This window comes from Populus nigra, chromosome 4 (assembly GCF_951802175.1).
Source record: "Populus nigra chromosome 4, ddPopNigr1.1, whole genome shotgun sequence".
Lineage (NCBI taxonomy): Eukaryota > Viridiplantae > Streptophyta > Magnoliopsida > Malpighiales > Salicaceae > Populus > Populus nigra.
In genome coordinates, this window is record NC_084855.1 from 14,234,244 (window position 1) to 14,253,236 (window position 18,993).

Consider the following 18,993-nt stretch of genomic DNA (forward strand, 5'->3'; position numbering starts at 1 on the left):
TGAGTTTTTGAAGCTATTGAAAGACGGGGAGTTGCTTAATTAAAGATGTTATATATATTGAATTATATAAATTACTCATGTAATGTAATATAGTTTTTCTTTTAAATATAAATAATAAATACTTGTCAGAGGGTACGTAAGAAAATCAAACACTTCGTTTTGACTGGATCATAGGGCGAGTCTGTGATTCTTCTGTGGTTGGATCTGTAGAGCTAGCTAGTTAGGAGTGGTCCAACCCTAGCTGGATTTATACCCAATTCTGAGCTGAACATATGTATATATACTGTTGCTAATTACAACTGCAGCCCCCAAACATTATTAGCATTTCAGCTTAATAATCAACTATACATGCCTAAATGGGCAAAGTATGAGGACCTTTCGTCTGAATAAATGATGAAAGAGAGGGCAAAGGGGTCCCAGATAGGGTTTTTATTTTATTTTATTTATTTTATAGGCTTTTATCGTTAGCTCTAAAAAGGGCACCTCCCCCACCGACCGCCCCACCCACCCACCCTATCCTCACACCCTTCTTTCGCCCTCTGGCCTTTGATGTTAACTCGTGATATTTCGTCGGAAAGTCTTGGTTGCTGTTACTTACCGACCTGTTTGCGTATGACCATAGTTACAATATGCTGCTTAATATACACGCGCCACATGTTAAAAGAAAGTAACTAGGTGATATATATATATATATAGCTAGCTGGTTACCGTAAATTAACAGTACTTTTGTTTATTCTGCTTTTGCTGTTTAATTACCACCCACCAAAATTCTAGTGCTCTGTAATTAAGTAAAATACTAAACCCCCGCGTGTATTTTTCACTGTACTCTATCCAAAGTTAAATGTATCTGGAGCGGAAACCAAATTATCTTTTTATCTTTAAAGCTTTATTTGAAAGGAGTGATAATTTTTGCACGCGGTTAATTTGTTATTTTTGATTTATTTAAAGGTGATATTGTTTTTATTTTATTTTATATATAACAGTACTATATTGCTCTAAGAGAGTAAATAATTAGAATTTTCGATCCAGAGACTTTGTGTTAATTTTAATTTTACCATGAATAATTAAATTATACAAGTACCTTTATCATGCAAATTTGTTACCCTTAGCTTAAAGGGTTTAATTGTTATTTTTAATGGTTTTTTTGTTATTGTTATTTAGTTCTAGGGGTATTTTTGGTTTTTTATAATTTTATGAATAGTTGAATTATTCCATTACCTTTTCCATTCAAATTTTTTAGCTTTGACTTCAAGGGCTTGGTTGTAATTTCATAAGAGTTTTTTTTGTTATTGTTGTTTAGTCATAAATGTATTTTTTATTATGTGCACATAAAAAAAAATAAAAACAAAGGCTATTAACGCATGTCCAACAGGCATCAGCGACCCCATAGCTTTCAAGCGGCTTATGCAACTTAAGCTTCGTCATATAATTTGATATGTCTTAGTGTCTTTTTCCTCCATGGAGGACACATGTATAATAGCGAGGTTTGGTTTGACGTCAATTGTCTTTTTGTTTCCTTTTTCTCCTTTTATTTCTTCCTCGATTGCTTGCTGGCCATGCAAAAAATTATACCAACCCTTCAATTTCTTTTTTCTTTTGATCAAGTCCTTCTCTTAATTGCAATTATTTTATTTACATTGATTGTTTCTAATTGGATTTTATTTTTGATTTCATCCTTGTTTGCTTGATTTTGTTAGTTTTTTTTTTTTATCAAATTTGGTCCTTATTTTTTTAATTGTTTTTTTTTGTTTTCAATCATTTTCTTGATTTATTTATTTTTCTTCAATTTTATCCTTGAGCATTTCTTTTCATTGAAATTTTATGTCAAGTTTGGTGCCAATTCTTTTAATTGTTATTTTTAATTATTCTTTTAATTGATTTGTTTTTTCCAATTTCATCTCTAAACATTTATTTTCAATTGGTTTTTATATTAAATTTAGTCATAATTCTTTTAATCTTCAATCTACTATGTAGAGTTACTATCATGCACTCTTTTATCTTTAAAGACTTTAAGTTTATTCTCCTCGAGTGAGGATACATAAACTTTCTCGTTAAATCTTTAGTGAACGAATCCACAATATTTGTACTTGATTTTATATAGTCAATGAAAGTAATTTCATTAAAAACAAGTATTTAACAATATTATATGTAGATTTGCCACTATATTATACCATTATATGCTTTTCAATTATCGATTAACTTTTATAATGGACATAAATTATTAATATTGGTTTAGGCTAATATACAAAATACTCTAAAAAAATATCGAAATCATTCCGTTTCATCTCCAGCTTTATTAATTTGGTTATGAAAGTCACAAAACTTGAAAATTGAATTTAATATTAGTCCTAGAAAAACATGATGCAACCCGTTTATCATTTATTTCTCAAATCAATATATGCTTTTATCAATTGGTCATGCAAGTTGCTAGAGGACTATATATATAAACTTATTTTGCAGTAGATATTCTTAGCACTTGTCCACACAGAGGTGTTATTTCTTTTTTTTGTTTGTTTGTTTTTTTTTGGTAACCAGGGGTGTCAGTGTCAGCTTACGCGCACCACAACTAATCCCCGGACCCACTGAACACCCTGCAAACCCAGTAGGCATGTAAGACACCGCGGGGATGACAGGCGTGCACAGAGGTGTTATTTAATTCAATCCATGATGGATGTTGGTACTCTGATAATTGAAGGGACTTGAGTCAATATCTCTTCCATCGTTATATTGGCCGGAAGACCATTTCATGTCATTTCGCGTTGCATAGATGCATGTATTTCTTTTAAATGATGTTTTTGAAAATATGATATTTTTATTTAAAAATTATTTTTAATATTAATATATTAGAATAATTTGAAAATATAAAAAAATTAACCAAAAAAAATTTAAATTTTTGAGAAATTAATACGGTTTCAACTGTGTTTCTAAACACACCCTATATATAGCATGGATATAAAACCGGAACTAGAAATTAATTCAAGGTAAGATTTGGATCATAGGTAGAGAAAATTAACCAGATTTAATCTCTAATTTTTTTAAAATAATTAAAATAACATTGTTTTAATTGTTTTTTTTAAAATCAATTAATTGAGGATCAAATTTTGATTAAGTTTTATATCAAATTGACTGATAACAAATTGATCCAGATTTTTAATTGAGTCAAGATTGGTCATTCTTTTCAATCCCTAAATATTTAGAGATAATATAGAAAGTTGTTAGAAAAGAGAGAGAGAAAGAGAGAGGTCGGTCATGCTTGGATTCTTTAGTTCTTTAAAGCTATTCTATTAACAAAAAAGACTAATTTTTGTGTCATTAGATTTATTTTAGTGAGAGGAGTTCTATTGATGCGGCTTGGATTATTTATCTTGTCAGAAAAATTAGATCATAGCTCAAGAAAAGTTTTTTATTCAATTCAATTTGGGTTTTCCAATTGATTATAGGGAGTTTTGGATTAAAATGGGTTTAATGTGATCCCTAGCATGTTTTTTTTTTTTTAAAATTTCAATTGATTAGCCTTTTTCCTTTTTTATTTATTTTGTAATAAAACAATCTTTAATTAAATTTATCAAAATAATATTTAAATAACTATTCAATTATGCAATAGTTTTCAAGAGCATTAGAATTTAATATGGTAATATCAACAGTATCTATACTATTAATTATATATTAATCTAATATGAATAATTTTTAAAATTTTACTTATTGATATTTAGTAAAAAAGAAACATTTATTTTCGCATCATTAATTTTTTATATAATTTTTCTCATTTGTTAATCATACTTTTATTCATAAAAGTTTCATATTTTTTTATTATTGAAATTACCTTTAACAATAATAATAATATTTTTTTTAAATAAAGTAATGCTTGTAACAAAAAATATTTTTGTCAAGAACAAAATAAATATGTGAATAAGAAAATAGGGTTTTGATTAATTTTTTTTTTTAGTTCAAGTTGTTAGAATTTTTATTTTAATCACCATTAGTTTTTATTTGATTAATCATGATGTTCATATGAAAGACATGTTATTGTCAAAACAAAAACAAGAAAAAATTACATGAACGAGAGAAAACAATTTTAATTCAATGAATACATTTTCCTCCAAAGATTTATATATATAAAGTGACATGTATAATATTGAGTAATTTTATAATTTTTAAAAAGTAATTAATGATATTTTATTGGTTACTCTTTTATTTTTAAAAAATAAAAAGATATAACTAATAGAAAATCACTAATTACTCTTAGAATACCATATAATTTTCTAGGTTTTGTGTGATACTTCCTATAATTGAGCTATTTATTAATTTAATTTTTAAGAATATCCGAATATTTTGTTATCTCTCGATTGTGATATAGATGGTGTATGACGAGAGACAAAAATATTAGGAGGTGGGAAAAATCTTAATAAAGTTATGTAAACAACTAAAGTAGAAGAAGGATTCACTGTAGACTCCTTATTTTTTTCTATAGTGGTAATGATCATTTTGTCATTTTCATAAAAAAATTACATGCCTTTGGACTAAGGTTATTTCAGTATTTTCACAAGGTACATTAGTCTTTAATGATTTGTTTGGGAGTATTTTCATCTATTCATTGTTTTATGAATAATAAAATAACCAAAACACCCCCAAGAGTAAAAAAAAATTAGTGGTCTCGGGTAGGGATATTTTTCAAACATAGTAGAATTACCCATGTACTCTTGGATGCAAAACATTTAGTTCATTATAATTAAGGGTATTTGGATCTTTTAACCTAGGTTTTGTTGTTAATTGTAAGTATGGTTAATGATAGTAATGTAATTTCCTTTGAAAATAATGATTTTTTTAATTGAAAAGTTGTTGGCGCGTTTGAAATTGCCACACTTTGTGTGACACATGCAACAGTTTTTGACGATTAAAAACTTTCTTTTGCCAACTTAGTCAATTCCTCTTCGTCTCCTCTTCCATTATAGACAATGCATGTACTCCAAATGTGGCCAATGTATCATAGATGACCATTTTTTTGGTTCTTCATTTGTCTCTTCTGCCCCGGTAAATACATTATGGTCCTTATTTTTATTTTTATTTTCATATTTAGACCTTTTAGTTTTGATTGTTGTTTTTTAGTCATTTTGCATTTTGTTGAAGTTTTATTTCTTTTTATTTTAACCCTTAGTTTTTAATTTTATATTCTGATTTGGTCCTTCTACTTTTAATTTTTAATTTTTTTCCTTTGTTTTTTTGTCAAAGTTCTTATCTCTTTCAATTTTATCCTCTAGATCAAGTTTATGATTTTAGTTTTTTCAATGATAATAATAATTTTAATTTGGTCCATTTTCTTTTGATTTCTTATTTTTTTTTGGTCTTTTTGTCAATTTTTTATAGTTTTGAATTCTATCCTTCAAATCAAGTTTATTTTTTTTTATTTTTTTTGCAACAACAACAACAATTGTAATAATGGTCATGACAATATTAATAATAATTGTGATGTTGGTTAAAATAATGATGATGATGATGATTATAAAAAAAAGAAATGAAAATAATAATATTACTGATGACAACAACAACAAAAATTAAATTAGTAATGATAATGATGATGATGATGATAATATTATTAATAATAGTAGTGACGATGACGACGACAACAACAACAAAATAATAATAATAATAATAATAATAATAATAATAATGGGAATGCTATTATTATTACCAATAATGACAATGTTAGCAATAATAATAATAATAATAATAATAATAATAGTGATAATAGTGATAACGATAGTATTACTTATTAATAATAATTGTAATAGTAATTATGATTTTTATTTTTTGAATTGTTATTTTTTAAAATCCTTTTGTAATTAAGAAAATTACAAAAGGAAATTATTTACGCATGTTCATAGTGTTAGAGTTTAGTTTGTGTCTAGATAAAATAATTCCATAGAAAATTATAAATATCATTGTAAAATCTGCAATATGTAACGTGTGTATTAGAATTGATTTATATAATTTATTTATATACTATATGAAAACATTTATAAGATTATGAAGTAGTTAAAGTTATCAAAACACATGAAAATAATATTTTAATTGGTTTTATTGCATTCATCATATATGTAATAAAGTCTCTTTATATTATCAATTAAAGCATTTTTTAAGTTTTGCTCTCATACCTAAGAATATTTCAATTATATTGGTCAATTAGAAAATATTAAGTGACTTTATTGAAAAGAAATATTATTATATAAAGCAATGTGAAGGTTTGTAAGTAGTTTTGTATTAGAAAAAAATTTGGGATAATTGTGTGCATGATAGACTAAGAGTCCGTTTAGCATTGTGGTAGTGGTTGTTTTTCATTTAGAAATGTATCAAAATAATATTTTTTTATTTTTAAAATTTATTTTTTACATTAGAACATCAAAATAATTTAAAAACACTAAAAAATATTAATTTGAAGTAAAAAGAGAAATTTTATTTTTTTGCAAAAGCGCTTTCCAACCTAAAAAACAAATAGAGCCTAAAAATGCATACGACATGTTCAACCACAATATTCGTCCATTCCAAGGTTCTTCCATTATCAAACCAGAAATGTCTTTGCTACCTCATACATATAGTACAATTATTAAATTTGGTATGACTGGTCGATACAATATCTAGTTAACTTGCACCCGACCCACATTAGGTGTTAAAAAAAAATTCAACCTTAAGTTGATTGGATTTTACTTGATCGACTTGATGAGACAACCTACAACCTGATCAAAACTTAAGTTGATTTTTTTTTCTCAAAACAACATCATTTTAATTTAAAAAGTTAAATGACATTGTTTTTTGACCCAAATCAAATTGAATTAACCCGCTAAACTCGTAATCTAAATCTTAAATCAAGTCATGAGCCAAATCAAATTTAATTACTATGACCTATATTATTGAAAGTTGAAACTAGCAAATAAATGTCATTTGTTTAATAAAATCCACCTACATAAACACAAATTGAGAATATGTACCACCTAGTTAACAGCCTTGGGCCAAAAGGTTTTTGGAACTCTTTTACTGGTGAGCAGACTTCGAACCATGTTCATGATTGTTCGATTTTTCCTTTCCGCCACTCTATTTTGCTGAGGAGTGTAGGTTATGGTGAGTTGACAATATATCCCATTGGTTGCATAGAACTTAATAAACTCGGTAAGTATGAAATCCTCACCTCGATCAGCTCGCAAACCCTGGATACTAATGTCAGCTTGTCAGGTTCTTTCTTAACCTTCATTTTGAAAAGTTAGAACATTCTAAAAATATTTGTTAAGAAAAAGACCTATAATTCTGACTAAAGTCATCAATAAAAATTAAAAGATACCTCTTGTGACTGTTAGAGATAGGAGAAATTAGCCTATATATGTCCGAATGAAAGAGCTGAAATGGTTGTGATGTTCTTCACATATTTTCTCAGAGAAAGAAACTTTTATATTGTTTTCCCAGCACATAATCTTTGCATAACAAGCTGGAACATTGTAGTTGTGGTAACCTATAAACCATCTATTTTTTCTGTAGGGTTTTGAGGCCTTCAAAACTTAAATGGTCATATCGATAATGCTAGAGATAATCCAGATGTTGTGTTGGAGTGAGAAAATAATGTTGGTCTTGAAGTTGAATCTTAGTAAGAAGGATAAACATCCTATTAAGAGAAATGATTGTTTCGATAATAAAACCTCTCTCTGAGTGGTACACCTTACACTTGTTATATCGAAATAAAATTACCAAACATTTCTCTTGCAGTTGGCTAATGCATAAGATATTGTTTTTCAATTTAGAAATATAAAATAACTCTATAATAACTTATGAAACATGATTAACTTAGAGATGAATATGACATTTTCCCATTTCACCAATGTTGGAGTTGTCGCCCAACTTTACGGACTTGCGAAAGCTCTCATCTGGTTATGAAAAGAATTCATTATGTATGTGTATATGGTTACAACATCTTGAGTCTAAGAACCATGTCATTTCATCAGGTGTTTTATCGACATGAGTCATGAGAAGCAACTCCTTCGTGCCTTTATCAACTTTAAAAGTATCATGTTTTGAAAAATAGCCTTTTAACTCTTTCTTATGTCCTACCATATTCGTAACATCAATATATGTCATGAGCAACAACGATTTAGTGGTTTTAGTGTTATAGGCTTGTGACTCATTTTCCTTGTCTTTCTTTGGACATTCATACTGAAAATGGCCAAGTTCATGACAATAAAAACATTCAACAAATGATTTATCAAAACCTTGTCTCTCATGCCTTTATCCCCTACCTCGAAAGGCACCTTTACCAAGGCCTGATTTGCCAACACTGTTATCATGAGTATCTTTAATGCTTGCTCTTCCACAATATGTCCCTGCATGTGTTGTTCATGAACCAATAGGCTACTTTGCAATTCATCAATGGAAATAATTTCCAAGTCTTTTTAATATAGCATAAGATCTTTTTAATAGCAATAACATTAGTCATTGTTTCACCATGAAAGCACATTCCATTAGCAATGATGAGAGTACAAGAAAAGTAGTTAGAGACAGTCTCACCTTCCTTTATATGAAGGATTTTAAAATCATTGCGAAGGGCCTACAGTTGTGCATGTTTGACCCTTGCATTCCCTTGAAAATATTTCTTCATAGAATCCGAAACTCCCTTCAAAGTCTCTTTGTCCAAGATAGTTTTAAGAATTGAATGATCAATGGCCTCAAAGAGATAATTATTTTCTCATAAGCCTTTCAATCTTTAATCCGCCATCCCTTTTTTTGGTTCATCTGAGAGATCAACATCCTTTGTTGTGATAGAAATTCCACTCTCAACTACATGCCAGTATTCTTTAGAGTGAAGAAAATTCTCCATCAGCATGCTCAAATGATAATAGTGCCCAACAAATCATGAAATTGTTGGTTGAACAAAACTGCCCTTAGTTGTCATCTTTAGCTGCGGCTACAAGATTTGACAAACTTTGGCACAGGTCCGAAAAAAAGCTCTGATACCAAATATTGGAGGTAGTTTTTTTTTATGAGAAAAGCTTTTATTATTTAATGTGCAAGGTGGCTTTATATATAGCCATACATAAGGTAACAAAATAACGAATACAATGTTATTCCACGTAAACATGAGCCATAGGCAAAGAAAAGGCTAGCGCCCTGATCTTCAAGGATTATATATCAATTACAGAAAGCAAAAATACTAAGTCAATACCTAAAGTTTGGTAATATATGTCACTCTGAATTCAAAATCTTCTTTTCTTAACTGCTGTCTATTTTCATTTTCTTCAAAAACCAAAAGGAAAAATGCACGACATCGTTCACTCTCTCTTTTTAAGTTGCTTGATGTTGTTATTGTTGAAAATAAAAGGCTGAGATTGGTTCATGTTTCTATTTGTTATTATTTCTTGTTTTCTCTTTAATATCAATTATCAAGTTGTTGTTATCATGTACGAGTAGAGGGGAGAAAAAGAATGATAGTATTTTGGGTGATCAATTTGAATAAGAGGTAAAGATAGTTTGGGTATTTTGCATTAAAAAAAATGTTTGATGCACATGATTTGGGTGTAGTTTGAATAAGCCCAGCAGTTGAATAAAGAGATACACTGCAAGATATCGTATGCCCCACAATTGATACGTATTGTTAAATCACCAGGCAATTAATAAGCCTATGACCAAGACATGGAAACAGAGCACAAGCTTCCCATGATTCTCTGACAAAGAGTTATTGTTTCATATGAAAGCTCATTATACCGAAGGCGCAGAACTCAGGGAAAAAAACACTATAAAGCTATATCAGCAATGAAATGTCCTTAATTAATGGATTTTTCGTTGCTAATTAAATATGTATTGAATTTTAGTTTTATTGTAATGAATTAGACAGTTGCTCCTCGATCATCTTATTTTTTAGCAGCAAAAAAATCTAATGTTTCATGATCGTGAAAAATATAATGATATCAAGTACCATTAATTATATTCCTGATTGGATGAAAAATCAAGAAATCATGATTGAGTTTTGTTCGTCTCTATCAAGTTGCTGAAATTTTCAAGTCTCTTAGGACTTATTTATTCTTTAAAAAGATGATTTCTTAGTGTATGTAAAAGAACCTGTTTATAGTATTGTTAACAAAGAATTTAAGAACATCAAATTAAAAAAATAAATTTGGTAGATAATAGTAGGAATTCTAGTCTAAGTAGTAATTCTTGATATAAAAAAAAGATTTATGTGCTGCAATGTCCGATTAATGTATCGAAAATTCGAGAGCTAGCATTGAATATAAATAAACAATAGCATGGAATGTTAAATATGGAGTGTTTCTAAGAAAGAGTGCATGAATGACCCAAACTCCAAGAAACTCTCTATACAGCTAGCTGACGTTTTCTTTTGATGCCCCGTTCGCCTTCCATAGCTTTATTTGGAGTGATTTCTGCATCTGAAATATTGCGAATATATTCTTTTTTTTCTTTTTGTTTTTATCCCTCTTTATTACACTTGTATCATGTGTTGATTTATTATTTTTAGCATATTAATTTCATTTTTGACTCGGGTTTGAACCTTGCTTACCATGCGCTCATTGACAAATTCGTTCACAGGGAGCACTTAACCAAGACAAAAGACAATATTCTACAGCACGAGAGCTGAAAGTTGACAATTGTTGATTTCAACCCCCCTTGTGTCGAGAATAAGGATTTCAGGAGTTATTTAACTTACGATAGTTCTAATAAACGTGGGATTGATTCTAGTTAGTTGTAAAATCAAAATTGTATCCATGGAACTAGGAATTTTAATCTGGGAGAGCCGAAATAGAGGAAAAAAACTTCACGGGGAGCTAAAATTTTGTATTTTGTATTTTTATTGAACGAGAAGGATGGAAAAAGGCACCTATTAATTAATAATCAACCATATATTGGGACATGAATGCGTAGATCGAAGCAATAAGGTCTTATAAAGAGCAGGAGTGGAGAAACCTAAATGGGTTTGGTTTGTTGTGCAGTCAAGCACGAGATAAAATGGAGGAATCTGTGCCCACTAGCTAGGATGAGGATGAGAATAGGAGGGCGCCGGGTCGGTCTGTCTACCCTCACTACCTTCTCTCTCTCTCTCTCTCTCTCTCTCTCTCTCTCTCTCACTGCCAGGACCAGCACACAATTTAATCAATGGCACCGAAGTCAAAACTCAAAACCTAACTTGAACATACCCTTTCTCTAGTAGCAACTGGCCTGTAGAAAAAATAGAAGAAACCCCAAAAATAACCATAATGATGCATGTGACTTGAAAGTAAAAAAAGGGAGGAAAAAAATCATCTTAAGCTGATTGCTAACTCCCTGATGTATAGAGAAAACCCAAGAATGATGAAAAGGACAGAGCTCACATGAGCCGAACCAGATCACCCATGGGCCCATACGCACAAATCCTCTCTCAATCCTCAATCCTCGAATCCTCATGGGTCTTTCTTTAATAGCAGAAAGAAGCGAGAAAATATTTGTGGTTCGTTGCTTGTAGAGAGAGAAGATTTTAGGAAACTATAATTGGGAAGCAAAAACCCTCATACAACAGCTCTCTCTCCCTCTCTCTCTCTGATGTAGCTAGGTCAACCACATGATGAACAGCTTGCCTTCTTTCTTTCTAATATTGAATTACCGTATGGCTTGTCTTGTTTAGGGTTTTGAGTGTTTTGTTTTTATATTTTATTTTTAGTCAAAGAAGAAGGCACCGACTCTTTGGTTTGTATTGAGCTAGATGATTGCTCCCCCTTTGCTTCTCTTCTTTGTGGCCTCACAGATTTTGAAAGAGAAAATCTTCTAAACAAGAAACCAAATCCTCTAGAGCAGGTGAGGTAAGGCCTTGTTTGTGCTCCATATTTCGCTAAAAAGTCGTAACCCCACTTTTTTCTTCTTCTTTTCTTTCTTTCTCCTCAATCATCATTTCTATTTTGGTTGTTGGATTTCAATTCTTCAAGATCTACTGTGATCATAAGAAGCTCTTAGTGGGTCATCATGAACTTCGTTGAAGGAGAAAGAGGGGATTTTGATAAAGAAGAACAAGGAGAAGAGAAACAGGAAGGAGAGGAAGCTGTGAAGACAAGTAAGCTCCTCTTTTCTTCTCCTTGTACATCATCTTCTTCTACCAAGTACACAAATTTTCTTCCTGGGCACCACAACATGTGGCCTGGTTCATTTGATCAGTCACAACAAGATAGCAAAACCCAAGAACCATCTCTCAATTTTGATAAGAAGCTAGAGCTCATGGAATTATCACTGGGAAATAACAATGAAACTGAGAGAACTAGTGCCGGTGCTGTTGTTGGTGCTAGAGAGTCTATGGAGAGAGAGCACATGTTTGACAAAGTAGTGACCCCAAGTGATGTAGGCAAGCTAAACCGTCTTGTTATACCAAAGCAACACGCAGAGAGGTACTTCCCTCTTGATTCTTCATCGAATGAAAAAGGCCTCCTCTTGAACTTTGAAGACCGGAACGGCAAGCCATGGCGGTTCCGGTACTCTTATTGGAACAGTAGTCAAAGCTATGTAATGACCAAAGGTTGGAGCCGGTTTGTAAAAGAAAAAAGGCTTGATGCAGGCGATATTGTGTCGTTCCAACGCGGTGTTGGTGAGTCAGGCAAGCATCGTCTGTTCATAGACTGGAGACGCAGGCCTAATGCACCAGATCCAACAACATTCTCACATTTAGAGCTCCAAAATCAGCAACACTATCCACAGTCAGTGCGGTGGGGCAGGCTGTACTCCATGCCCCAATCTAATTTATCCATGCAGCAACCTCAATTGCGACATTTGAATTACAGCATTCATCCTTATCAACAACAGCAACATCAGAATCGTAATCATCAGAATCATTATCATCAACCGTCTACGATTAGTTATGGCAATTCAGCGCAGTATTACTTAAGGCCACCAGAGACACTTCAGATTGGGGCAATGCATCAACAAGCTGGAGGAAGTCATGTCCCACTGGTGATAGATTCAGTGCCAGTTGTTCATGGTAAAACTGCGGGGAAGCGGCTCAGGTTGTTTGGTGTAAACATGGATTGTCCTACACAGGATGATGGTCAGTCGTCTTCGATCACAATGACACATGGCACAATGGGTTCATTCTCTTCTCATTTGGCTTCCTCTTCTCTCCCTCCTCCTCTCCAATTAAGGGCGCCCACTAGTGCCCCAATGCAAGCTGAGTTTTCAAAGAAAGGAAAGAATTCCTTATCTTTTGATCTGGATCTTTAATCACATATGAAGATACCATTTCTTCTGTTCCTTCACATCTGATTCCTCAATATGGGTACTAGATTTAGGTAAGAGGCTTTCAAGAAATTTTCAAGTCTAGCCTTTTTTGAGTTTCTTTTTGTTGATTGTTTAAATATTGTCAGCAAATTAAAAGATGAGGTTTTGGGTATATTGTGAAGATCAAAAGATGGAAGAGTGGTGCAAGAAATGTGGAGTTTGAAAAACGCTTTCAATTGTGTATAATACATATATACAGATAAATATCAGAATATTTCCATCAATGTTTTTCTTTTAGTGACTGGTGGCTTAACTTATTGTTATATCTTGACTCTATACATGCAATGGACTCTCCCCAGTTTGTTTGGGTAAATTTCTGTTCCCTCTTTAGCCATCAACTTCAAGCTTACTCTCTCTCTTGATGACAGCATTTTATGGTACATTGCTAGAGAAAGGATATAAAGTGGAAACTTCTTTCCTATTTTCTCTTCTTCTTCTTTTTGTTTTGTTTGTATTACCTCATTGGGTTAATATTCTTGATGATGCTTAGTTGAGTTGGATTGCAGGTTCTGCGCAGAAAGTTTTCAGCAGCTGTAAAAGTTAGCTTCTGTATTCTTACTCTTTTTTTACTTTATTTATTTTTTAATCAATCTCTCTACATCTTAAAAACTACTACTAGCATTGTTACATTTCTTTCTCCGCAACACGATGTTTCTTTTACAGCCACCTTCTTGTCTGGATTGCAACAAACACAAACAAAAACTGCTTTTGTGTTGAAAGAGATTTATCAATAAGGTATCGTGATACCACCGAATCTTTTTAAGCGGTCAAGTGCTTTGTTTAATGTCTTTTGAAGCCCATTTTGCGTATGGAAATCTGAGGTTAAAGAGAGCACTGTATTCTGTGTGTTTCAGTTTTTATATGATGGTTACATTGTATATTTTATGGTTCTTAGTTTAGAATCTAGCTCGCTCTAACATTGCTTGCATAGGCTACCCTTTCTAACTTTAGCGGTAGAAAAATTAATGGGGTGGTCTTCAGCAACTTTATGTTTTTGTTATTGCAAAATCCGACGAGCATTAATTCTTTCTTAATTCCTTGGTTTGTTCTTGAAACTCTAAAATTAACTACTGTAGTGATTCTATAATCATTCTATATACGAATTCTCAATCATGAAAGAGTTATGAATCCTTGCTTCTCGTTGAAATTCTGGATTTTTCTTTTTAGTTTTTCCAAGCACTATATCTAATTTCTACTGATTACAATCGTAGCCTTGTTCGATTTGATTCGGAAATGATACACACACACACACACACATTGATCCCTTTTTATTTTTATTTTTTTTCATTTTGTGCGTGTGTGTCTGTGCAGATGATGAATATGGGATTCAATATGCATCCTTCTTTACATGATAGCATCTTCACAACCCATAACATTTTGTACTGAGCTTTGGCTCTGTCTGTGGTCAAGACTGCTGTCATTTCGAAGGTACAATTACTGCCTTCACGGATGGTTCCTGAAAATTCCTTTTATGGTATGTGCACTGCCAACAAATCTTCTCCTGGTGCTTTGATGTTTTTGTTCATACTTCAAAACCTAATAAATTAATTTCATCATGTTAGAGAGATCATATCTTCGGGAAGCTGCTAAAATATTCTGTTTCTAATTGCACAAAAGATCATTAATTTGGGCATTGAGCTCAAGAGAGACCACGTTAAGACCCCTAAATCTTCAAAAATATTATAAATCTTTGGAATTGGTTCTTCAATTTATGGAAGCTTGATGGATAGCGTCTCTGTCAGAAACTCTGCAGTTTTTCACCTCATGTGGACGTCACTACAAAACACCTACCGGTCATAAAAGTAGAATCCAAAAAATCTTTGCAAACAAATCAACTCTCAATTAGGGAAGAAAATGACTGTAATTAATATAACAAAAACAATGAAAGTAATAATTAAGTACATTAAGAAGAAGTTAATTAGATCAATTCATGCACATGCATGATTGGAAGCCAAAACTATGTTTTGGTCGGAATAAGTATACGTGTACCTACACACACTACATGTTCTTTCACATCTGATTACTGTTAGTAATTCGATGAGTACATGTAATTAATTATGTACATTGGTATACTTAATTTGGGAAGCATGACGTTATGGTCAAAGAGATTGTTGTGCCTAAGATATTGTTTGAAGCCGCAAAACTCATCCATTGATTTGGACACCTGAGTCACGACTTCAATTAAAGTAGTTGGAGCTTTGATAATTTAGACAGTAAAACGGCCTCTTTTAGACAATTGTGGAGATTTTATCAACTTTTGGCTAATAAGAAGATAGCCAAAAAAGTAGAAAAAAGAAGAAGAAGAAGAAGAAGAAAAGCCATTAAAGCACGGCTGCTGCAACAAAAAAAAACACGTGATCACGGCCATTGACTATGGATCCATTATATGGAACCAACTGTTTTTCACTAAAAGAAAACAGAAGACATTCATCGAATCAAATTTAAGCAGTTGATTAGCAATAATATTCGATAATTACTGTATGTTCAATGTAAAATTGCTCCATAAAGCTATATAATTACACATTTCTTCTTCTTCTTCAGACCAACGATTTTTTTGTATGTATGAGAGTCCATTTGCTTTGCATGGTAAAAATACCTTTGGGAATTGATGATAAAATTAGTTGAATGTTTTCCCAATTAGAAAATGCTGTCCACGATTAGAGATAAATAACGAATTAAGTTTTTCATTATGAAATGCAATAGGGGATTAAAGATTCAAATTCGAATATATCACAGAAAGTGAAGATTTAATGATGGGATATGATATCAACCAAATCCTGAGCAGATATATACTCCATGCTTCTTTCATCAGAATCATGTGAACAAATCTAGCTGATATATTATCTTAGTCATATTTTAAGTAAGCTATCCACATCCAGACTAATGTAATCACAGATATATATATTCTTTCTTGTGACCTGCCCTCAAATTCAAACCTCAGATGATTAGGGGGGAGGAAATCCACTAACCACCAGATTCCAAAGTGTCTTATGATTTGTAACAAAATTAATGTATATGTTGTTGATGTGTTAATTTTAGTGCAGGTAGAGGAAGGCATTCATGGTAACCATATATGTCATCATTTTTATGTTTTCACAGTTTGTTAAATTCATATTAATCAGTTGCTTGCACAATGGGATTATGTTATTAAATGAGCCTTTCAATCTATCATTCCTTCTATATATGATCATCTTGTCGGTAAGTGTTTTCTTAATTTAAGATGATACATCATTAATTGATTCCTTCTTAATTAAGTTTGATTTGTGCAGCCCTAAACTGAGTTCCATGATCTTACACCGATCGTCCTCGTGCTGCACGTATCAGAAATGCTCTATTATACATTTTGCCTCCATAGCAAAACGATGATATATATATTTTTTGAGGAATAGAATTGGCATGTACAATTTCCCTCCCAGCTAGCTAACCTACTGTAAGAAATTGCTGAGAAGTTCCTTTTATATCCGGATCAGTGGTTTAATTTCGAGATAAATTCTTAATTTATGTTTCTTCTACAGTTTGATTATGAGAATGCAATCGCCGAGTTCGACGGCAAGCTCTAGCTAGCTAGGATGTGTACCCGTTAGGGGGTTGCAACTGATCAATCTTTGCCATATGAGCCAAGAGCTAGCAAGCCAAGCTTTCTGATGTAAACAGCTGACCACTGCTGCTTGTAATAGCACATGTATCAGAGTACTTTCAAAAGAAACGGACGGCATATACGTGCCACCCACTTGTATTTCTTGGGTACTATTTACCTAATTTGGCCTCAAACCTGTACACTCGTTTCTTTATATATGCTTTTACTCGGCTTTCCTGATCGAAGCAATGTTACATTGAAAATAATCTCGAATCAATGCAGAATATTTTATTATCTCATGTTGGGAATTGTGCCACTATATATATATATATATATATATATATATATATATATATATATATATATATATATATATATAGGAATCATGCCACTACCTAGCTAGTTTTCAAGCGCAAGCTTTGAGATATAGTTAAAATTCCATACTGTAGATGAACAGTAATAGCAGCTAAAGAACAACTATAAATGGTGAAAACAGGCACATAGAGGTGCACTGCTGATTTCCCTTTGTCTATGTCCCCGGCCTGATCTTGTAGATATGCTTCAAAGATGCCGAGCTAGAGTCTACAGTACCATGCATTTATAATTGAGAGAGAACCCAGAACAGCCTGCATGCTTACCCATCTTAATTACCATTGATGCACAATTCCTGCAACTGTATACTTAGCTCGATCTTGAGAGAACGGGGCTATGGGATGGTGCACACAACACGGACCAAATTCAATACGTCTTGGTGGTGTGGGACATGTACACTCACAGCTTGCACTTAATCAATATTGCTCCATACAAGTATTCTCAAAATAAATAATAAAATGAAAATGAAAAAAGAGAGCTACCGCATACAATTCAGTAATGGCGGGGTGCATGATATATTAAAAGCTAAATAATCACACTACATCTGATAAAGCTAATGAATGGAGGATGCTGGGAGATGTATTGGGGCAATAAACATGTATATATATATATATATAGTCGTAAGAAAGCACCATGGGCATAATTATATACTGACATAAAGATTCATCAGCAACTTGGTCCAATTATTGTCGTGAGAGATTCATTGATTTCTCTCACAAGATTCCTATGCTCAAAGTCTTGAAATTGAAGTCCCCTCCCGGCCTATAAAGACAGTATATGTAGGTTAGGTTTAATAGGCATAATTGATGATGGTAAAGAAGCTACATGTGTGAGCCATAGCTGGTACAAAGGAAAGCAAAGAAGATTAAAGTTGCCTCACTGTTTAGTCCTTTGTTTTTTTCCCAGTCTCAAAATGAGGAACCGGGGTGATGTACAGCACTGGTATACGTGTAGCTAAACCTGCATGGACCACGTTCTTGTTTCTGTGCATTTAATGCATCAAGTACCGCATGCCCTTCCCTCCTATTGCTTTCTCCTTTCTCTGGTTCACCTCTCTTCCTGTGCTTTAACTTCTTTAATACGAAAATAACTTGAGAGAATGATCAGAAGCCATTGGGTTGCGCTAGCTGAATTGATGGGTTTTCGTCATCATCGATTCACTGTAATCATTTTTTAAGACTCTGCACGTTGTTGTTGCTGGTCGCTGTGCATATATACAATATATTAGCGCTAAAATCACAGTAAGATCATGCGACCATTTCTTCTTCATCTTACTCTCTTGAGACCATCGATCGACAACCCACCCATTGATGGAGTACATGTAATCCCATTAATGGCTGGTAATCTTTTATTATTGAGATTAGAGCACATCATAAGACAAGCCATCTGAACAAGGAGTCCAGTCCAAGAGCAGCTAGCGCCGATGGAGGATGGATTGGACCTGGCTGTCTGTAGCATATATGGCTTTAGCTAGCTCATTATGGCGAGTAATTAGAAGCAGTACGTTTCTGTAGCTTATCAAAATCGAATAAATTAGAACAAAATGTATAGTGTATGGGATCCGATAAGTAATTAAACCATTCTTGGGATTTTAAATATGTCAATAACTTAACCCCCTTCGTCTTATTTTTGTTGATGTATCGATCGCTAAGCTGTCTTAGATTTTAATTTTATTTTATTTTTAATAAAAAAGGAATTTTTTTAATCTTGGAATTTTCAAATCCAATTTAATTCCTAATATTCACAGTAGTCTATCATCCTAT

General features: G+C 32.3%; 1 protein-coding gene across 6 annotated transcripts; it reads left to right on the top strand.

Annotated features, from left to right (window-relative positions):
- Positions 1-11,040: 11,040 nt before the first annotated feature.
- LOC133691446 (B3 domain-containing transcription factor NGA1-like) lies at positions 11,041-17,157 on the top strand. 6 transcript variants are annotated; one of them, XM_062111958.1, is made up of 5 exons: positions 11,041-13,292; positions 13,788-13,820; positions 13,945-14,016; positions 14,593-16,711; positions 16,797-17,157. In XM_062111958.1, exon 1 carries the CDS (start codon positions 11,983-11,985, stop codon positions 13,222-13,224), a length of 1,242 nt encoding a protein of 413 aa, XP_061967942.1. In that variant the 5' UTR covers positions 11,041-11,982; the 3' UTR covers positions 13,225-13,292; positions 13,788-13,820; positions 13,945-14,016; positions 14,593-16,711; positions 16,797-17,157. The 6 variants fall into 6 exon arrangements, with proteins under 6 accessions (XP_061967942.1, XP_061967938.1, XP_061967939.1 ...); XM_062111954.1 differs by having other exon boundaries at positions 11,041-14,016; positions 14,593-14,755; positions 16,551-16,711; XM_062111955.1 differs by having other exon boundaries at positions 11,041-14,016; positions 14,593-14,709; positions 16,551-16,711.
- Positions 17,158-18,993: the final 1,836 nt, after the last annotated feature.

Bases quoted from the DNA above. Each gene is read 5' to 3' on its own strand.
- LOC133691446 (XM_062111953.1), top strand. From the start codon at position 11,983: ATGAACTTCGTTGAAGGAGAAAGAGGGGATTTTGATAAAGAAGAACAA.